Source organism: Notolabrus celidotus, chromosome 8, assembly GCF_009762535.1.
Source record: "Notolabrus celidotus isolate fNotCel1 chromosome 8, fNotCel1.pri, whole genome shotgun sequence".
NCBI lineage: Eukaryota > Metazoa > Chordata > Actinopteri > Labriformes > Labridae > Notolabrus > Notolabrus celidotus.
The window spans coordinates 33,047,882-33,065,126 of NC_048279.1; the positions used below are offsets into that span (position 1 = coordinate 33,047,882).

General features: G+C 41.9%; 2 protein-coding genes and 1 pseudogene across 2 annotated transcripts in view; 1 reads left to right on the forward strand and 2 right to left on the reverse strand.

Moving 5' to 3' along the window:
• The window catches only part of LOC117817031 (leptin receptor overlapping transcript-like 1), a 762,389-nt gene that overhangs the window by 41,450 nt on the left and 703,694 nt on the right, over positions 1-17,245 (reverse strand). The window lies entirely within an intron of this gene.
• Positions 8,138-8,256, reverse strand: LOC117818113 (annotated as a pseudogene).
• LOC117817021 (WD40 repeat-containing protein SMU1) lies at positions 10,450-16,668 on the forward strand. The gene is made up of 12 exons (XM_034689463.1): positions 10,450-10,579; positions 12,023-12,233; positions 12,423-12,575; positions 13,202-13,312; positions 13,447-13,575; positions 13,658-13,777; positions 13,891-14,007; positions 14,169-14,296; positions 14,381-14,507; positions 14,607-14,774; positions 14,899-15,051; positions 15,665-16,668. The coding sequence occupies exons 1-12, from the start codon at positions 10,554-10,556 to the stop codon at positions 15,761-15,763; spliced, it is 1,542 nt and encodes a 513-aa protein (XP_034545354.1). The 5' UTR covers positions 10,450-10,553; the 3' UTR covers positions 15,764-16,668.

The following is a 17,245-nucleotide window of genomic DNA, read 5'->3' on the forward strand; positions in this document are numbered from 1 at the left end:
AAACCGGAGGTTCCCGGAGAAAACCCTTACTGACTCTGATGTTTTTATTTGTGGCGCCTGTGACGAGTCGCACCCTCAGGTGATCTCTGGATGGGCTCAGATGTCTCCTGCACCATGTTTGGAGTGTTGACTTGGATGTTGTCTGTACAGGGGGGCTCTTCCTTTTTCTCACATTTTCTTACATTTTTCAGGGATTCAACACGATCTTGGAGCTTTTGCATCTCCCATTTATGACCACTTTCCCTTCGTTCACTGCTCGAGCACTCTGCCTGCAGGGCGTCCACCTTCTGCGTCAGCCTCTCAATTTGTTCCACGTGTTCATGGTTTCTCTCTTGAAGCCTTCTCTTAAATTCCTCCTTTTGTGTCTGTTCTTCCTGTAGCAGTTTTTCCAGGGATTCAACACGATCTTGGAGCTCTTGCATCTCCCATTTATGACCACTTTCCCTTAGTACACTGCTCGACCACTTTTCCTGCAGGGTGTTCACCGTCTGCTTCAGCCTCTCAAATTGTTCCAGGTCTTGATGGTCTCTCTCTTGAAGCTTACTCTTCAATTCTTCCTTTTCTTTCTGTTCATCCTGTAGCTTTTTTTTCAGGTATTCAACACGATGTTGGAGCTCTTTCATCTCCACTCTATGACAACTTTCGCTTGATTCTCTGCTGGAGCGCTCTTCCTTGAGGACCTTCACCTCCTGCTTCAGCCTCTTAATTTGCTCCAGGTTTTTACTGTCTGTCTCTTGAAACCTTCTCTTTAAGTCCTCCTGTTGTTTTTGGAGTTCATCAGCCCTCTCTTGTTCAGCCTGTACATTTTTGTTTTGAGAAGCAACAAGCTCTCTGAGCTCTTGCTTCTCCTTGTAATGACCCATTTCGCTTGATACTCTGCTGGAGCGCTCTTCGTACAGGACCCTCAACTCCTGCTCCAGCCTCTCAACTGCTTCCAGGTCTTGACTGTCTCTCTCTTGAAGCCTTCTTTTCAACTCCTCCTTTTCTTTTTGGAGTTGATCAGCCCTCAGTTGTTCAGCCTGTAGCTCGTTGTTTTTAGATGCAACAAGAATTTTGAGCTCTTGCATCTCGCTGCTATTAATAATTTCTCCTAATTCTCTGCTCAAACACTCTTCCTGCAGGGCATTCACCTCCTGGTTTTTAGCCTCTAGCTGGTTTTTCAGGGAATCAACATGATCTCTGAGCTCTTGGTTCTCCTTGATATGATCCCTTTCCCTTTGTACTCTGGTGAAGCACTCTTTCTCCAGGGCCTCCACCTGCTTTGCCACAGGTCGCCCTGGTACAGCAGCTGAGTTGTCCATCTTCTCCTCCTTTGGGGCTTCTGTCTCAGCTCTCAGGGTAGCTGGTGTCTGAGTGAAACTCTGGCTGGGTTGGCTGTTTTCCATTATGATTCTTAGTGGACTCAGTGTCTGGAATGTAGACTAGCTTGAAGTAAAGACTGTGCACTCTTAATAAAGGGGGGAGCAAATAAAGTATATCTTGTATCTTCTCTTTCTGGTTTAAAGCTTTGTCAATTGTGACCTCATAGTCAGGTATATGACATCATAGTGCCTTTGATGTCTATTCACTGCCTAGCAACTATCTGAACAAAATGGCCGCCGCAGCACAAACATAAGGCCCAACCACAAACCTTATAGTACATGGATGTGGTCTTTGTAACGTCACCCATTTGTTTCTGAAGAAGCTTTGAAGCCTATCATCTGCAGTTACCATATTGGAAATGGTAACATTTGATAATAATGGCGTGTATCCAGAATGCACAGGAATCTGAATACAGGGATCTGACAAAAGCCTTCAGTGACTGGAGTCACAAAAACTGCCTCCTACTGAACTCCTCAAAGACAAAGGAAATGATGGTAAATTTCTGAAGATCCAGGCTCTGCTATCAGCTAGTTAACATTCAAGGGGTGGACATCGAGGTGGTGCCAACCTACAAATATCTAGGTGTACACCTGGACAACAAGTTGGACTGGTCCCTTAACACAGGGTGCATCTCAAAGCTCTAGACTGCAGTCTCCTCGCTCCTCGTTCGAACCGGAAGTACTTACTGACGCGCCATTTTAACTTGCGTCCCAAAGCTCTAAACGCTGCTGGAGGAGAGAGGAGAGAGGAGAGAGGAGACTGATCCGAGGAGGTATAATCGAGGAAACATGAGAGCAGACTTTGCGGAAGTCTTTTCTCTGACAGACACGCCCCCTTATCAAATATCACTCACAGATTGGATTCTGCAGCGGCTCGGACTTCACCGAAACTTAACATCAGCTGAGTTTAATAACAGAGAAAAGAGGGACCTTAAAACAGTCACTAAGGGTGCCCTGAAACAGATCATAAACATCCGTCGGTTTCTAAACAGTCTGTGTGTGATGAGCTGAGATTGAAAAGTGTTTGATGTGAATTTTAAAAACAATATACTGATCGCAAAATCATAAATTCAATATAACAGAGGGTGGATTATGTTATATCTGATTGTTTTTGGCAGATTCACTGTCTAATGAAATAGAGTAATAGTCTAATATCATAGATAGAATATATATCCCTGATCAGTTATTCCTCCTGTTAGTTTCCCCGTTTGTTCTCGTTTTCTTCATGAAGAGAAGTCTGACAGTAAAGTTTGTCTGTTAGTAAAAACACCTTTTTAGATTTCCTGTCAGGTTAATACAGTTTCATATGAGGCTGATCATTAATGAGCACAGGGTTTGAAAAGAGTTGCATGGTTAATTATCAACAATTCATAAGAGAAAAATCACAGAGTCAGTCGAGGTTCAGAGGGACTGAAGTCTCCTGATTTTTTTCTAATAAATTGGTGATACTTAGCAAGAGTGTGCAGGATTTTGACTTTTCAAGCTATTGTTTTGTTGTCCCATTCACATACTTCACGGGATAGTTGGATGTGCGAACACCTGAAGTTGCTGGAGTTGTGTCTCTGGAGGAGAGCGGAGGCTTCAGTGTGTCGGAGGTGCCTCCAAACAGCAGTTTGTTTTGGTTTAATGCTGGTGCTCAAGAGCAACATCCACTGAATCAAAGAGTCACACTTTCTTCCTTTTAACGGCTACACTGCAAAAACTCAAAATCTTACCAAGTGAAGTTGTCTCATTTTCAGTCTTAATGTCTTCTCCCACTTGATTTAAGATAAATTTACTTAACAAGTAACATTTGAGCAAGATAGAGGGACTTGTTTTAAGACGATGCATCTTAAATATCTTAAGGAAAACAATCTTCAAATGATCTTGTTTTGAGTTTTAATTTAGAAGAAACAAAGCTGAGGTCTTATTTGTAGAAGACGAATAATCTTGATTTAAGACAAACACTAAGCTTTAAAACACTGGTAAAATATTGCTTAAAATAAGTTTTCCCTGCTAATTTGAAGACCACAGTTTTCTAAATATTACGTCTTATTTTAAGAAATCTTACCAAGCAAATTTTCTCTTGTTCTATTGGCAGATTTTTTGAAATAAGGGTTTTTTCTTGTTTTTGGAGGGGCATTTTTTTTCCAGTGTATGTGTTTAGTTGCTGTTGAAATGAGTTAATTATTGTGCCTGTTTTTTGTAGTGTTTATACTGCCATAAAGAAATGGCATGTTTAAAATAAACAGAAGTAAAGCTGTGTAAATGACTACTTGAAATGAAGATTGAAATGTTTTGTAGTTATTGATGTTAAGCATTCAGCCTAATAAACACTTTAAGTTGGATCAGACATTGGTCATTTATATTGAGTTCATGCAACTTGATTAGTTTAAGACAATTGGTTTCCTCAAACAGTTTAAGTTGAACTAACTTGCCAGGTTTTACAGTGAACACAAATCATTTGAATGCAAAGACTTATAGTTTTATTTTTTATTTTTTTATTGACATTTTTAATAATCTATGCTGAATAAAGTTCTTTCAAAATGTCTTTGATGGGATGAAACCGGAGGTTCCCGGAGAAAACCCTTACTGACTCTGATGTTTTTATTTGTGGCGCCTGTGACGAGTCGCACCCTCAGGTGATCTCTGGATGGGCTCAGATGTCTCCTGCACCATGTTTGGAGTGTTGACTTGGATGTTGTCTGTACAGGGGGGCTCTTCCTTTTTCTCACATTTTCTTACATTTTTCAGGGATTCAACACTGATCTTGGAGCTTTTGCATCTCCCATTTATGACCACTTTCCCTTCGTTCACTGCTCGAGCACTCTGCCTGCAGGGCGTCCACCTTCTGCGTCAGCCTCTCAATTTGTTCCACGTGTTCATGGTTTCTCTCTTGAAGCCTTCTCTTAAATTCCTCCTTTTGTGTCTGTTCTTCCTGTAGCAGTTTTTTCAGGGATTCAACACGATCTTGGAGCTCTTGCATCTCCCATTTATGACCACTTTCCCTTAGTACACTGCTCGACCACTTTTCCTGCAGGGTGTTCACCGTCTGCTTCAGCCTCTCAAATTGTTCCAGGTCTTGATGGTCTCTCTCTTGAAGCTTACTCTTCAATTCTTCCTTTTCTTTCTGTTCATCCTGTAGCTTTTTTTTCAGAGATTCAACACGATCTTGGAGCTCTTTCATCTCCACTCTATGACAACTTTCGCTTGATTCTCTGCTGGAGCGCTCTTCCTTGAGGACCTTCACCTCCTGCTTCAGCCTCTTAATTTGCTCCAGGTTTTTACTGTCTGTCTCTTGAAACCTTCTCTTTAAGTCCTCCTGTTGTTTTTGGAGTTCATCAGCCCTCTCTTGTTCAGCCTGTACATTTTTGTTTTGAGAAGCAACAAGCTCTCTGAGCTCTTGCTTCTCCTTGTAATGACCCATTTCGCTTGATACTCTGCTGGAGCGCTCTTCGTACAGGACCCTCAACTCCTGCTCCAGCCTCTCAACTGCTTCCAGGTCTTGACTGTCTCTCTCTTGAAGCCTTCTTTTCAACTCCTCCTTTTCTTTTTGGAGTTGATCAGCCCTCAGTTGTTCAGCCTGTAGCTCGTTGTTTTTAGATGCAACAAGAATTTTGAGCTCTTGCATCTCTCTGCTATTAATACTTTCTCCTAATTCTCTGCTCAAACACTCTTCCTGCAGGGCATTCACCTCCTGGTTTTTAGCCTCTAGCTGGTTTTTCAGGGAATCAACATGATCTCTGAGCTCTTGGTTCTCCTTGATATGATCCCTTTCCCTTTGTACTCTGGTGAAGCACTCTTTCTCCAGGGCCTCCACCTGCTTTGCCACAGGTCGCCCTGGTACAGCAGCTGAGTTGTCCATCTTCTCCTCCTTTGGGGCTTCTGTCTCAGCTCTCAGGGTAGCTGGTGTCTGAGTGAAACTCTGGCTGGGTTGGCTGTTTTCCATTATGATTCTTAGTGGACTCAGTGTCTGGAATGTAGACTAGCTTGAAGTAAAGACTGTGCACTCTTAATAAAGGGGGGAGCAAATAAAGTATATCTTGTATCTTCTCTTTCTGGTTTAAAGCTTTGTCAATTGTGACCTCATAGTCAGGTATATGACATCATAGTGCCTTTGATGTCTATTCACTGCCTAGCAACTATCTGAACAAAATGGCCGCCGCAGCACAAACATAAGGCCCAACCACAAACCTTATAGTACATGGATGTGGTCTTTGTAACGTCACCCATTTGTTTCTGAAGAAGCTTTGAAGCCTATCATCTGCAGGTACCATATTGGAAATGGTAACATTTGATAATAATGGCGTGTATCCAGAATGCACAGGAATCTGAATACAGGGATCTGACAAAAGCCTTCAGTGACTGGAGTCACAAAAACTGCCTCCTACTGAACTCCTCAAAGACAAAGGAAATGATGGTAAATTTCTGAAGATCCAGGCTCTGCTATCAGCTAGTTAACATTCAAGGGGTGGACATCGAGGTGGTGCCAACCTACAAATATCTAGGTGTACACCTGGACAACAAGTTGGACTGGTCCCTTAACACAGGGTGCATCTCAAAGCTCTAGACTGCAGTCTCCTCGCTCCTCGTTCGAACCGGAAGTACTTACTGACGCGCCATTTTAACTTGCGTCCCAAAGCTCTAAACGCTGCTGGAGGAGAGAGGAGAGAGGAGAGAGGAGAGAGGAGACTGATCCGAGGAGGTATAATCGAGGAAACATGAGAGCAGACTTTGCGGAAGTCTTTTCTCTGACAGACACGCCCCCTTATCAAATATCACTCACAGATTGGATTCTGCAGCGGCTCGGACTTCACCGAAACTTAACATCAGCTGAGTTTAATAACAGAGAAAAGAGGGACCTTAAAACAGTCACTAAGGGTGCCCTGAAACAGATCATAAACATCCGTCGGTTTCTAAACAGTCTGTATGTGATGAGCTGAGATTGAAAAGTGTTTGATGTGAATTTTAAAAACAATATACTGATCGCAAAATCATAAATTCAATATAACAGAGGGTGGATTATGTTATATCTGATTGTTTTTGGCAGATTCACTGTCTAATGAAATAGAGTAATAGTCTAATATCATAGATAGAATATATATCCCTGATCAGTTATTCCTCCTGTTAGTTTCCCCGTTTGTTCTCGTTTTCTTCATGAAGAGAAGTCTGACAGTAAAGTTTGTCTGTTAGTAAAAACACCTTTTTAGATTTCCTGTCAGGTTAATACAGTTTCATATGAGGCTGATCATTAATGAGCACAACAACACTGCAGAAAGGTAATGATTATCTTTATGCCCTTTTCTTGTCAGTGTGTTTAAATGAAACCTGCAGCCTTCACTGTAAGAGATGATGTGCTGTAAATTGCCTATAGGTGCCATAATTTCATGTTTTTATGAAACCTGTGGTCGGCAACTGTGAAGAAAACCTGCAAGAGTGAGCAAGATTTCCGGCTTCCCTTGAGGCTTTTCTCTGAACATAAACGTGCGCTGCATACTGCTGCAGGCAGGATGAGGGAGCTTTGAGGAGAGGAGCCTTGGTGACCACACGTCCCTGTTTGTTAGGGATTGCCTCTTTCTTCAAGCTAGATGCCCAAAAAGCAACTATGAGTCACAGGCAAGCATCAGAGGCTATGTCTCATGTGGCTCTCTCTGACAGACTGTCAGTGTGCTGACTGTTTGCTGTCATGCTGGAGAGAAAGCCTGTCTTTTTTTTAAGGCGCTACAGGAGGCTTCTTTTGTAAAGCACAGGGCAATGAAGATTATGGGCTGTTGAAAGGTGGCTAAGAACAAAAATAAAATAATGCACATGCATCAAAGTCAACTACACTTCAGGTTTTGGGAGTTTGAAAGAAAATAAAGTGTAGGGGGGTGGAGCATCATTTTTATTTGGTGTTATTTCAGTTGAGTTCTGCAGCTACTATCGTGCAACTTATTTGATCACTTTGTTTTTTAGAAAGCGTATGCTCATTTGCATGCATGCAGGTTGGTGAAAATGTAGAACAACAAATTATTTGATGCAAGGTAGATTAATGAATTGGACAGGCTTACCTGGTTCCTTTGTGATTGCAGCTCAAGGTAAATGTGCTTTATTTGATTAATCCCCATGGGGGAAATTAAAATATTTACTCATGCTCTCTTTTTGATCATGCTACATACACACATAGTTTGTTATACATACAATCATGCACAAACATGATATGAACATGCTTGTGTGTGGAGGCTGCCGTCACAAGCAGTTGGGGGGTTTGTGCCTTGCTCAAGGGAACCTCAGCAGTGCCCAGGCAAATGGACCAGCACCTCTCCAGCCACCTGCCAAACTTTGTCCACTCTAGAACTTGTACCAGTGACCCTCCAATTCCCAAGCCAAGTCCCTATGGAATCAGCTACTGCCGCTAATGGAGCAACACCTGCAAGCTAGTTCAGGCAGACAACTCAAGCTGCACTGCTATACGTCCCATGTCCCACTCTCATAATCATCATCCAATCCCGCCCTCTGCCTCTCAATTTAGCGGTCTATTTAAACCAGGAAAATCTCCCATCTCTCCCTCTGCCTGTCAACGCCTCTGCTGTCCTGCATTCCTATTGCTGCATATTCTTTCATCTCCACCGCCACCCCAGCATCCACCTGCAGGCTCCGGGGTGTGTTCAGTAGGTTTTGCTCGTCACTTCTAAATGTCTGCATGTTAACTTATCTGCAGGGAGTGATGAGGCCGGAGCCTGGGCGTCAGACATGTAATATGTATTTGCTGCTACAATAAACAATTTACACGGGAGTTGTCTGACTGAAATGAAATAAGCTTTTAGCACCTGGTATTACCAGGCAGTCTCCCATCCAAGTACTAACTAGGCCCGACCCTGCTTAGTTTCCAAGATCGGATGAGTTTGGGTGTGTTCAGGCTGGTATGGTCGTAAGCAAGGATGTGTAAGGATGTATAGATAATTAAAAAGTGAACATACAGTAAATGAAAACATTAACGCCTACCCTAGCTTTCAAATAAAATCACTTAATATTCCCATGGTGTTTCCCTTTTTCCTTTTTTTTTAAAAATGCATCCATGTCAGCTCTTACAAAAGAAACAACTGTGGTTATCTGACATTTTGTTATCTTAGGGCGACTACAATTAGAAAAGAGGACAGCTGTCTAGTGTCACGGTATCAGGATATTCTGTAATAGGATCCTCTCCCCATCACAGACAGTGTTCTCCCTTCCTGGAAAAAAATGCCTGTCATGACAAATCCAGTCTTGCACAAATCCCTAGGAGCTCTTCCTCCCCCTCCTCACCCTAATCATTTTCTCCCTGCAGTGTTGTCACCTATTGATTCATTCATCTATTCATCTCACAAACAAGTTGCCCATGGCTCTTTGCCTTGATTTGTTATCATTCTCAGAGCGGTGACTATTCACTGTGGCCAAGTGGTCATTTCATTTTAGCATTTTAAATGGTTTCCATGAGAACACAAGAGATTGGGGTTTGTGAGGATCGTGCCAGAAATGCTGATTTGTCTGTAGTTAATAAAGAATGTGATTCAGAAGCAGCAAACTGGAGATAAATGTTTGATTTCTGCAAAACAGTCAACTGGGTTTAGTTCATGAGAGTCAGGGTTTGGTTATTTCAGTGTGCGAACAATTAACACATTGTGAAAGTACTTTTTGGCATAAAACCACATTGTGAGAATCATTGTTTGAAAGACTTTGGATGCCAGACACTTACTCAGACTGCCGCCCTCCGTCAGGGAGCAGGGGGGATTTTTGTTTGTGCTTGAAAGTGTTTGTTTTCCTCCAGACACACCAAAGAACAGCTAAATGTCTTTGTGGTGGTAATGTGTTGTAATTAGGGGTTAAAAGGGTAAATTCAAAGCACACTAAGAATGGCGCCTCACATACATTTTAAATTGTCTTTGTTTTTCCCAGGAAGGATGGAGTGATTACATTACAGCCTTTTGTTCTGCTGTCATTCTTCCAGCATGGTGGCGTCTCCCTCCTTGGTAAGCGTTCTCCAAACAGCCTCTGCATTGTCATGCCAGCAGACGACAAAATTATATAGACGTGTCCTTTCTGCTCTTGTGTTAATACATTCATGACTGCACTGTGCGAAAGCACAGCTCTTCCTCTTATCCCCGTCCTCTGTGCTTCTCCTCATCGCTTCCCAATTTATTTCTCCATCTGCAAAGGCAAACACGGTCTGCTGTGTTCCTGGTGCCAAATTCATTTCCAATGTGGACTAGGCTTACAGTGGGATTGTGTCATGATTGCCCAAAAACAATCAAACCCAGGCCATGGGACTGCAGACTGAAGTGGTGCTGCTCTGAGTATCATCATCATCATCATAACCTTGAAAGACCTTCACTGGCAGAGGGAAGAGAGTCAAGAGGGCTTCAGAGGTATAGGTGTGCAGGTAGCGCCCTCTGTTGATCATTGTGGGGAAAATAATGGTGGAGCACAAAAGAAGATGAGTATGACTGTGCACACTGTACTTTACAGGACTCATTACAAATGCATTGAAGTCCCTCTTACTGAAAACATGTAAGGGGACTTTTCTATGCTTTCACTTCATAAAGACATACTTTTATTCAGTCTGCTGCTGAAGGAGCTGCTCAGAGACCCCACAGTCTCCTGCAGGGGGTGAGAGGGATTGTCCATGATAGATGTCTGCTTGGCTAAAATCCTCCTCTCACCCGCCTCCTCTATGGAGTCCAGGGGACAGTCTAGGACAGAGCTGGCCCTCCTGACCAGTTCATTCAGTCTTTTTCTGTCCCATGTGCTCCCTGCTCCCCAGCAGACCACTGCACAGAGAAGTAGAGACGCTACCATAGTAGTAGAACTAACCTCAAGGATAACAACCCCATTTTTTGCTCATGATACATATATATGATAAAAAATACTGATGAGGATGAACAGAAATTAACATTTGGCATGGAAACCCTAAAATCAACCATGACATCTTTCTATACATTAGCCCTATTTCTATTGAAATCCTTATTTGAACTTGTTAAATAAACACAAATATATCTCCTTTACATGGAAAAACATGTTATACTTGTTTTAAGGTATTTGAGGTGTTATTTACTACCTCAATGAAAATGAGCCTTTTATTTTGAAGGGCCCGTGACTCCTCCCACTACTTCCGTGTATGCGTCGACCTGCTGCGTGTTCCTCTCCCTTTGCTGCAGATTGAAGTGACTTGTGAGGCTAATATTTCAGATAAACATCATGTCTTTGGAGGTCGAATCCGCAGAGTAAGTTCCCTGGTTAATAACTCTTAATGCTTTATAATTTCTGCCTTAAATTCCCCTTTAAAAACTCATTTAATGACAGTGTTCTGTGAGTGAGGCCTAGTTCATCCTGGACTGCAGTGCACTACCGTTAGCACTATGCTAAGCTAAAAGCTAACTCAGAAAGCTCATATTTCTATAGATTTTTTCTACTTTTCTTCAACAAAAATGTTGAACATGAGTCCGATATTAAAGTGTTATACTTTTACATGTTTTTATTTGGATCTAAAGGGAAGTTAAAGGGATAAAGTAGCTTAAATCAGCTAACAGTAACGTCAGTGCACGTAGCCTTTGCACAGCTAGATGTCACAGATCCTGCTCTGATCAGGAGGTAAGGTTAAAAAAATAGACATTAAAGAGTAATTTAAGTTACAGAAATTCATGCAGTATTCGCAGTAATCATAGGGACACATTTATGAACTTATTTTAATTTTCAGGACCTTAAAGATCATGGTACTATTGATATATTAATGATATAAAGTGCACAATTCTGTCAAATACACATTACATCCTTCATTTTCTGCACAGCTGTACATGTTATTATTACAGCTTTGTGCATATTTACTCCTGTGTTCATCATTTTTGCACCTAAAAATCAAGACAAATTCCCTTCTGTGAAAACTCTAACTATTATTAATATTTTTCTCCTAAAGTATCTGTGTTAGAACTTTTATTGGCAAATATTTCCCCCACTGATGTGCATCATTAATGATTCAACTAGAAGTAAAACAAAATGATGAATAATTGAGGTTAAAATCAGGACTGACAAGTGCAAAATAATAATAATAACTTTATTTATATAGCACACATGTTTACAAAGTGCTTTGACAAACAAAGCATGCAGGATTCAGAAGACAAAATAAACCTTTAACAGACAGAGAGGAGTGTAGGAATTCTAACGATGCAAAGACAAAATTCAACGCAAAAGATTAAAAAGAATAAATGCAAATTAAACAGAATAAAGTGGAGAAACAGTAGAGCAATACATCATTGTTAAACCTTAAAAAATAGATAAATAAATAAAATAGTCTAATTGGAAGATAAACTATGATCTGTATATAGTTTGTTTTTTTCTGCAAAAAAAGATAAGAATCCTACAGATTGAGACACATCACAGTTTAAGAAAGTGAAACTTCACTTCAGTCTATGTTGATAGTATTGAATCAAATCCAAGATTTCACAGACCAGCCCTTTAGAGTTCTTTACTCGTTCATCCTGACATGTCGACTGATGTTAACTCTTCATTTAAGAGGTGTTATAAAAGTCTCTCAATTCTCAATATTTTATAATATTTTACTGATTTATAAACATTCAACAGCTTCTTTGTTGAACACAATTTAATCTGAATATCTGCACTCAGCTATCTCAGAGCTTTCAAATGACTGGTGTCCTTTCTGTTCCCACCAGCGTGATCCGTCTGATCATGCAGTACCTGAAGGAGAACAGTCTGCACCGGACTCTGGCCACCCTGCAGGAGGAGACCACGGTGTCTCTGAACACTGTGGACAGTATCGAGAGCTTTGTGGCGGACATAAACAGTGGCCACTGGGACACCGTCCTGCAGGCCATCCAGTCCCTCAAGCTGCCAGATAAGACCCTCATTGACCTTTATGAACAGGTGAGGTTTGTGTTACCGTTGTGATTGTTGTCTGGGCACTGGGTTTCTGCGGCTGTGAATCCTGCATCCCCACTGCATCTGTTAATAAGTCTTTAACAAGTCATTAACAGTGTTTACAAGGTTTTTGACTCTTCAGCTGTTGTCCTTTTTTTAAGTGACCAACTTTCGTCTGTGTTGTTTCCTGTCTAGGTTGTGCTGGAGCTGATCGAGTTGAGAGAGCTGGGTGCAGCCCGTTCCCTCCTCAGGCAGACCGACCCCATGATCATGCTGAAACAGACCCAACCAGAGAGATACATCCACCTGGAGAACCTGCTCGCTCGCTCTTACTTCGACCCCAGAGAGGTGAGTCCAAACAAAGACTGTTCAAACCTTATTCACCGACCTGTTCCAGACTCTGACTCTGCACTTAGATTTTATAGCTCGACTAAGAGGTGACTTTAGAGCACATTATTTATTCCTCTGTTTTATATTACTAATAAACAAAGGAGGAACATTTTCTGCAGCTTGAGGGCTTCATTAACCGCATACTGCAGTGAACAGTTTGTTCTCATAACACGAGAATTTGGACGCAGGGGCTGGAAAAATAACTCAAACTCAACCGTCTCTTCTAAAGAAATTCAACCTCTTCCAGTGAAAAGGATAAAACGCTTTGGTAAACTTTACTCTTGCACAACATGCAGCTGTGGACTCCTCATCCTCACAGAAACATCATACTGAAACGTGGAGGAACTTTAAGTTATTCATAGCTTTGTTATTTTCCTCATAACCATGATTCATACGTTGCTCCTCTTTCTTCTCTGGGCTCCTTTTTTTTTACTCATTCATAACTGTTTTGTTTCTTTGCTCTGTGTTCATGTAAAGCCGGTTTTAATAAGTGCTCTACAAATTAATTCATGTTTTAAATGCCATAAAGAGGAAATTGAAACAGTCTGTTGATATATCCATTGATTGTGTTTCTTGTTCTCCAGGCGTACCCAGACGGCAGCAGTAAAGAGAAGCGGCGTGCAGCCATCGCACAGGCCCTGGCGGGGGAGGTCAGCGTGGTACCGCCCTCTCGTCTCATGGCTCTGCTTGGACAGGTACGCTGTCCTAAAACCTGCACCTGTCAGGATTTTCAGTCTTAAGAAAAGACATTCAACCCCAGATCTGCTTATTTCATCCAAATGAAGCTCTGATAAAGATGTTCTCCTCTGTCTGCCTTCTTCTCCTCCAGTCTCTGAAGTGGCAGCAGCATCAGGGTCTCCTGCCTCCTGGTATGACTATTGATTTGTTCAGAGGTAAAGCTGCCGTCAAGGATGTGGAGGAGGAGAGATTCCCCACGCAGCTCTGCAGACACATCAAGGTACAGAAAGCAGCTTTGAAAGCCTTCTTTAGTGTACTTCAGGTGAGCAGTTTGACGTGACTCGTTCTTCTTCTCTGCGCAGTTTGGACAGAAATCCCACGTGGAGTGTTCCCGCTTCTCCCCCGATGGTCAGTATCTGGTCACTGGCTCTGTGGACGGCTTCATCGAGGTGTGGAACTTCACCACTGGCAAAATCAGAAAGGTAACACATCTCTCATTTCTAATAAGATGTTGCGTAGTTAAAGACGCCCACTTTTCCCACGCTTATACTTCAAAACATCTTCTACATAAAAACGTCTACTCAACGTCCCACAGGATCTTAAGTACCAGGCTCAGGATAACTTCATGATGATGGACGATGCTGTGCTGTGCATGTGCTTCAGTCGGGACTCGGAGATGTTGGCAACCGGAGCTCAGGATGGAAAGATCAAGGTAGAGGAGAAAGAATATGCTCCCAATTTAAAAAAATTGCTTCCTCCTTTTCTGATGCAGAGAAACAATATTCTTGAAGTGATAACTCTAACATGTCATGCATAATCCTTTGCAAAAACATGTAATGTAAAACTGTATTTGTGTTGTGTTTGTGTGTTTAGGTGTGGAAGATCCAGAGCGGTCAGTGTCTGAGGAGGTTTGAACGAGCGCACAGTAAAGGAGTAACGTGCGTCAGTTTCTGTAAAGACAGCAGTCAGCTCCTCAGCGCCTCCTTCGACCAGACGATCAGGTAAACTCAGCTGTGACCTCACATCTTCACCTTTTGTTCATCATAAGAATAACTCCCTAAATCATCCTTTCTTCTTTGCTGCAGAGTCCACGGTCTGAAGTCGGGTAAAACCCTCAAAGAGTTCCGTGGTCACTCCTCATTTGTAAACGAAGCAACCTTCACTCCCGACGGCCACCACATCATCAGCGCGTCCTCAGACGGGACAGTCAAGGTGAGAGTTTCTGCTTTTGCAACTTCTGCATACCCTGATGTGACCTTTGTGTCCGTGTCCGACCAGTATCTCACCTTCCTGTGTCTCGCTCTGCTTCAGGTTTGGAACATGAAGACCACCGAGTGCTCGAACACCTTCAAGCCTCTGGGCACGTCAGCCGGGACAGACATCACAGTGAACAACGTCGTCCTGCTGCCAAAGAACCCAGAGCACTTTGTTGTGTGTAACCGATCCAACACTGTGGTCATCATGAACATGCAGGGACAGGTGGGTTCAATCTGCACTGACAGTCCGGCAGAGATTCAGATCATGATGCTCCACGTAGAAGTAGAGACTAGTGTAGGTCTTTTCTAACCCACCTGCTTTGTTTGTGTCTGAATGCACCACACAGATCGTGAGGAGTTTCAGCTCCGGTAAGAGGGAAGGCGGTGACTTTGTGTGCTGCACTCTGTCGCCCCGTGGCGAGTGGATCTACTGCGTGGGAGAAGACTTTGTGCTTTACTGCTTCAGCACAGTCACCGGCAAACTGGAGAGAACGCTGACGGTACGTTGCTGCTCTTCATCAAAGTGTTCAAAAAAAAAAACATCACAGAGTATTCCCTCGTCTGCTTCTGCCCTGAAGAGTTCTGACTCAAGTTTTGATCTTAAATCTTAAAAGTGAGAGTGAAGCTCTGTTCTCTCGCTTATGTGATGACTTTATAAACAAGAAGAGACAGAGACAAGTCTAACCTTACATGATCTTTGCTTCAAATCAGGTCAAACCGCTGCATTAGCTGCTTAACTTTTGGTGGCTACTCTGTGGCTACCTGTATGATCATTTAAATTCATGTATTACCATCTTTTTGTGGGCCGCTTCTCTTGCATGAATAATTTTTGTTCTATCATGCAAGGAGGGAAGTACATTTACAGATCAGTCTGCAAACACTTGTGCACAATACTTACACTTTCATGTTAAAATGCATGATTGCCAAGCAGTCAAAACCTTCAGCCAGGCTACTAAAACATGTGAAAAACACACCTGCAAAACACTAAAACTGAGATCTTACAGTTTTCTACTTCTAAAATGATGAAGAGTGATGTTTTCAGCTTTCAAATACACAGCTGCTTGATTTTAAAGATGCATCCTCTTGCTCTTCTCATCCTCCTCCTCCCTCCAGGTCCATGAAAAGGACGTGATCGGCATCGCCCACCACCCCCATCAGAACATGATCGGCACCTACAGTGAAGACGGCCTGCTGAAGCTCTGGAAGCCTTGACGAGTCCATCCTGAGACTGACATTAGACGTTCTTGCTCCTCATCTTCTCTCCTCACTCTGAATAACACTCTGGAGGTTTTGTTAGTTCTTGTTGTTTTACAGCATGCAATGAAACACATGTTTCAGATCACTGTGAACCATGTTCTCACTTATTACACCACAAGTTTTACAAATCACCAGCTGCATTTTTCAATCAAACATCTGCTCCTGAGTCAGAAGTGTTTGCACAGCAGAACCTGGTTTAACTGAACCTGTAGATCTGAGGATCTGTTCTTAATGAGCCTTATGGAAATTATTTATCAACACAATCTGCTTTTTTAATGATGTGCATGAATTGTAAAGTCATGTTTTTGCAGCAGGAGGTCAAAGACTACTTAAACCAATACTTTGTATTTATTTCACATATTAGGACACATATAAGAAAGGCGCCTTCATAATCCTCCAGACTGAAAAAGGTGTTTTTAATTCATCCTAGATTTATTTTTGGTTCCAGTTAAAACAAACGAGGCTCTGCTGGCTAACATTCAAGCTCCACAGGCATTCACAGACTTCACCAGAAGAAGCTTAAAGAGGGGAGCTTTAGGAGTTTAAGTGTGAGGAGTGTAAAGAGGATTCTTCTTTTGAATATTCCTCTCTTTTGTAAATATATTTTTTATTTGCCTTTTTGTTTTTTCAAGAAGACCTGGTTAAATAGTTTGTGGTTGAATTTGTTTGTTTTTTTCTGTCTTTTTCTAAAAGCATCCGCCAAAATCACTTTCATATGTTTCTGTTAACTGACACGTTTTGTGGTTCTGTCACAGAAAATCACACAACACTCAATTTAACAATTTCTCCCACTTTGAACACATGCATTCTCTGGATGTACAATATGTCTGATCTTTAACATTAAAGCTGTTTAACCAGAACTGTTTGTGAACTGTGATTCTTTACATTGTGTTAACAGAATGAAATATGGGTAACATTAGAGTTCTTCTAGGCAACCTGGGAAATGGAACACAACACAATGCGATACAATAGATTTAGAGAAGGTTTTATTAAATAAGGACACCAGATGTCAGTATACAGCTGGAGTAAAGGTCTCTGGAGACTTCAGGCATGAAACAATCAGATTAGAATATTTCCAGCCATGCTCTCTGCCTCTGTCCAACTGAGTTTAATCCTTGAGTAAACTCTGGTCAGATGGCTGTTGGTACAGTAAGTCTGCAGAAATGACTATAGAGTCAGCAAATGACCAGTGCCCAGTTTCAGTAAAACTTCAAAAATAAAAGCATGATTCTGTTACAATGACTCAGTTTGTTTTGAGGGGTAACAGACTAGCTTTGCATCTGTAGTCACCTCCTTTATAAAAGCTACAACATCTAGATTGAAGACTCTGTCATCCAAAACTTGAAATGTGACAGCTTGTTGTAAGCCAAATGTTTTAAAACCGATGTTATTCAGGGAAACCAGATGCATGAGAGAATTAAATTCTAAGTTGACCCA

Bases quoted from the DNA above. Each gene is read 5' to 3' on its own strand.
- LOC117817021 (XM_034689463.1), top strand. From the start codon at position 10,554: ATGTCTTTGGAGGTCGAATCCGCAGA. The intron at 13,313-13,446 runs GTACGCTGTCCT...CTTCTCCTCCAG, and splicing joins TCATGGCTCTGCTTGGACAG to TCTCTGAAGTGGCAGCAGCA. The intron at 13,778-13,890 runs GTAACACATCTC...AACGTCCCACAG, and splicing joins CCACTGGCAAAATCAGAAAG to GATCTTAAGTACCAGGCTCA.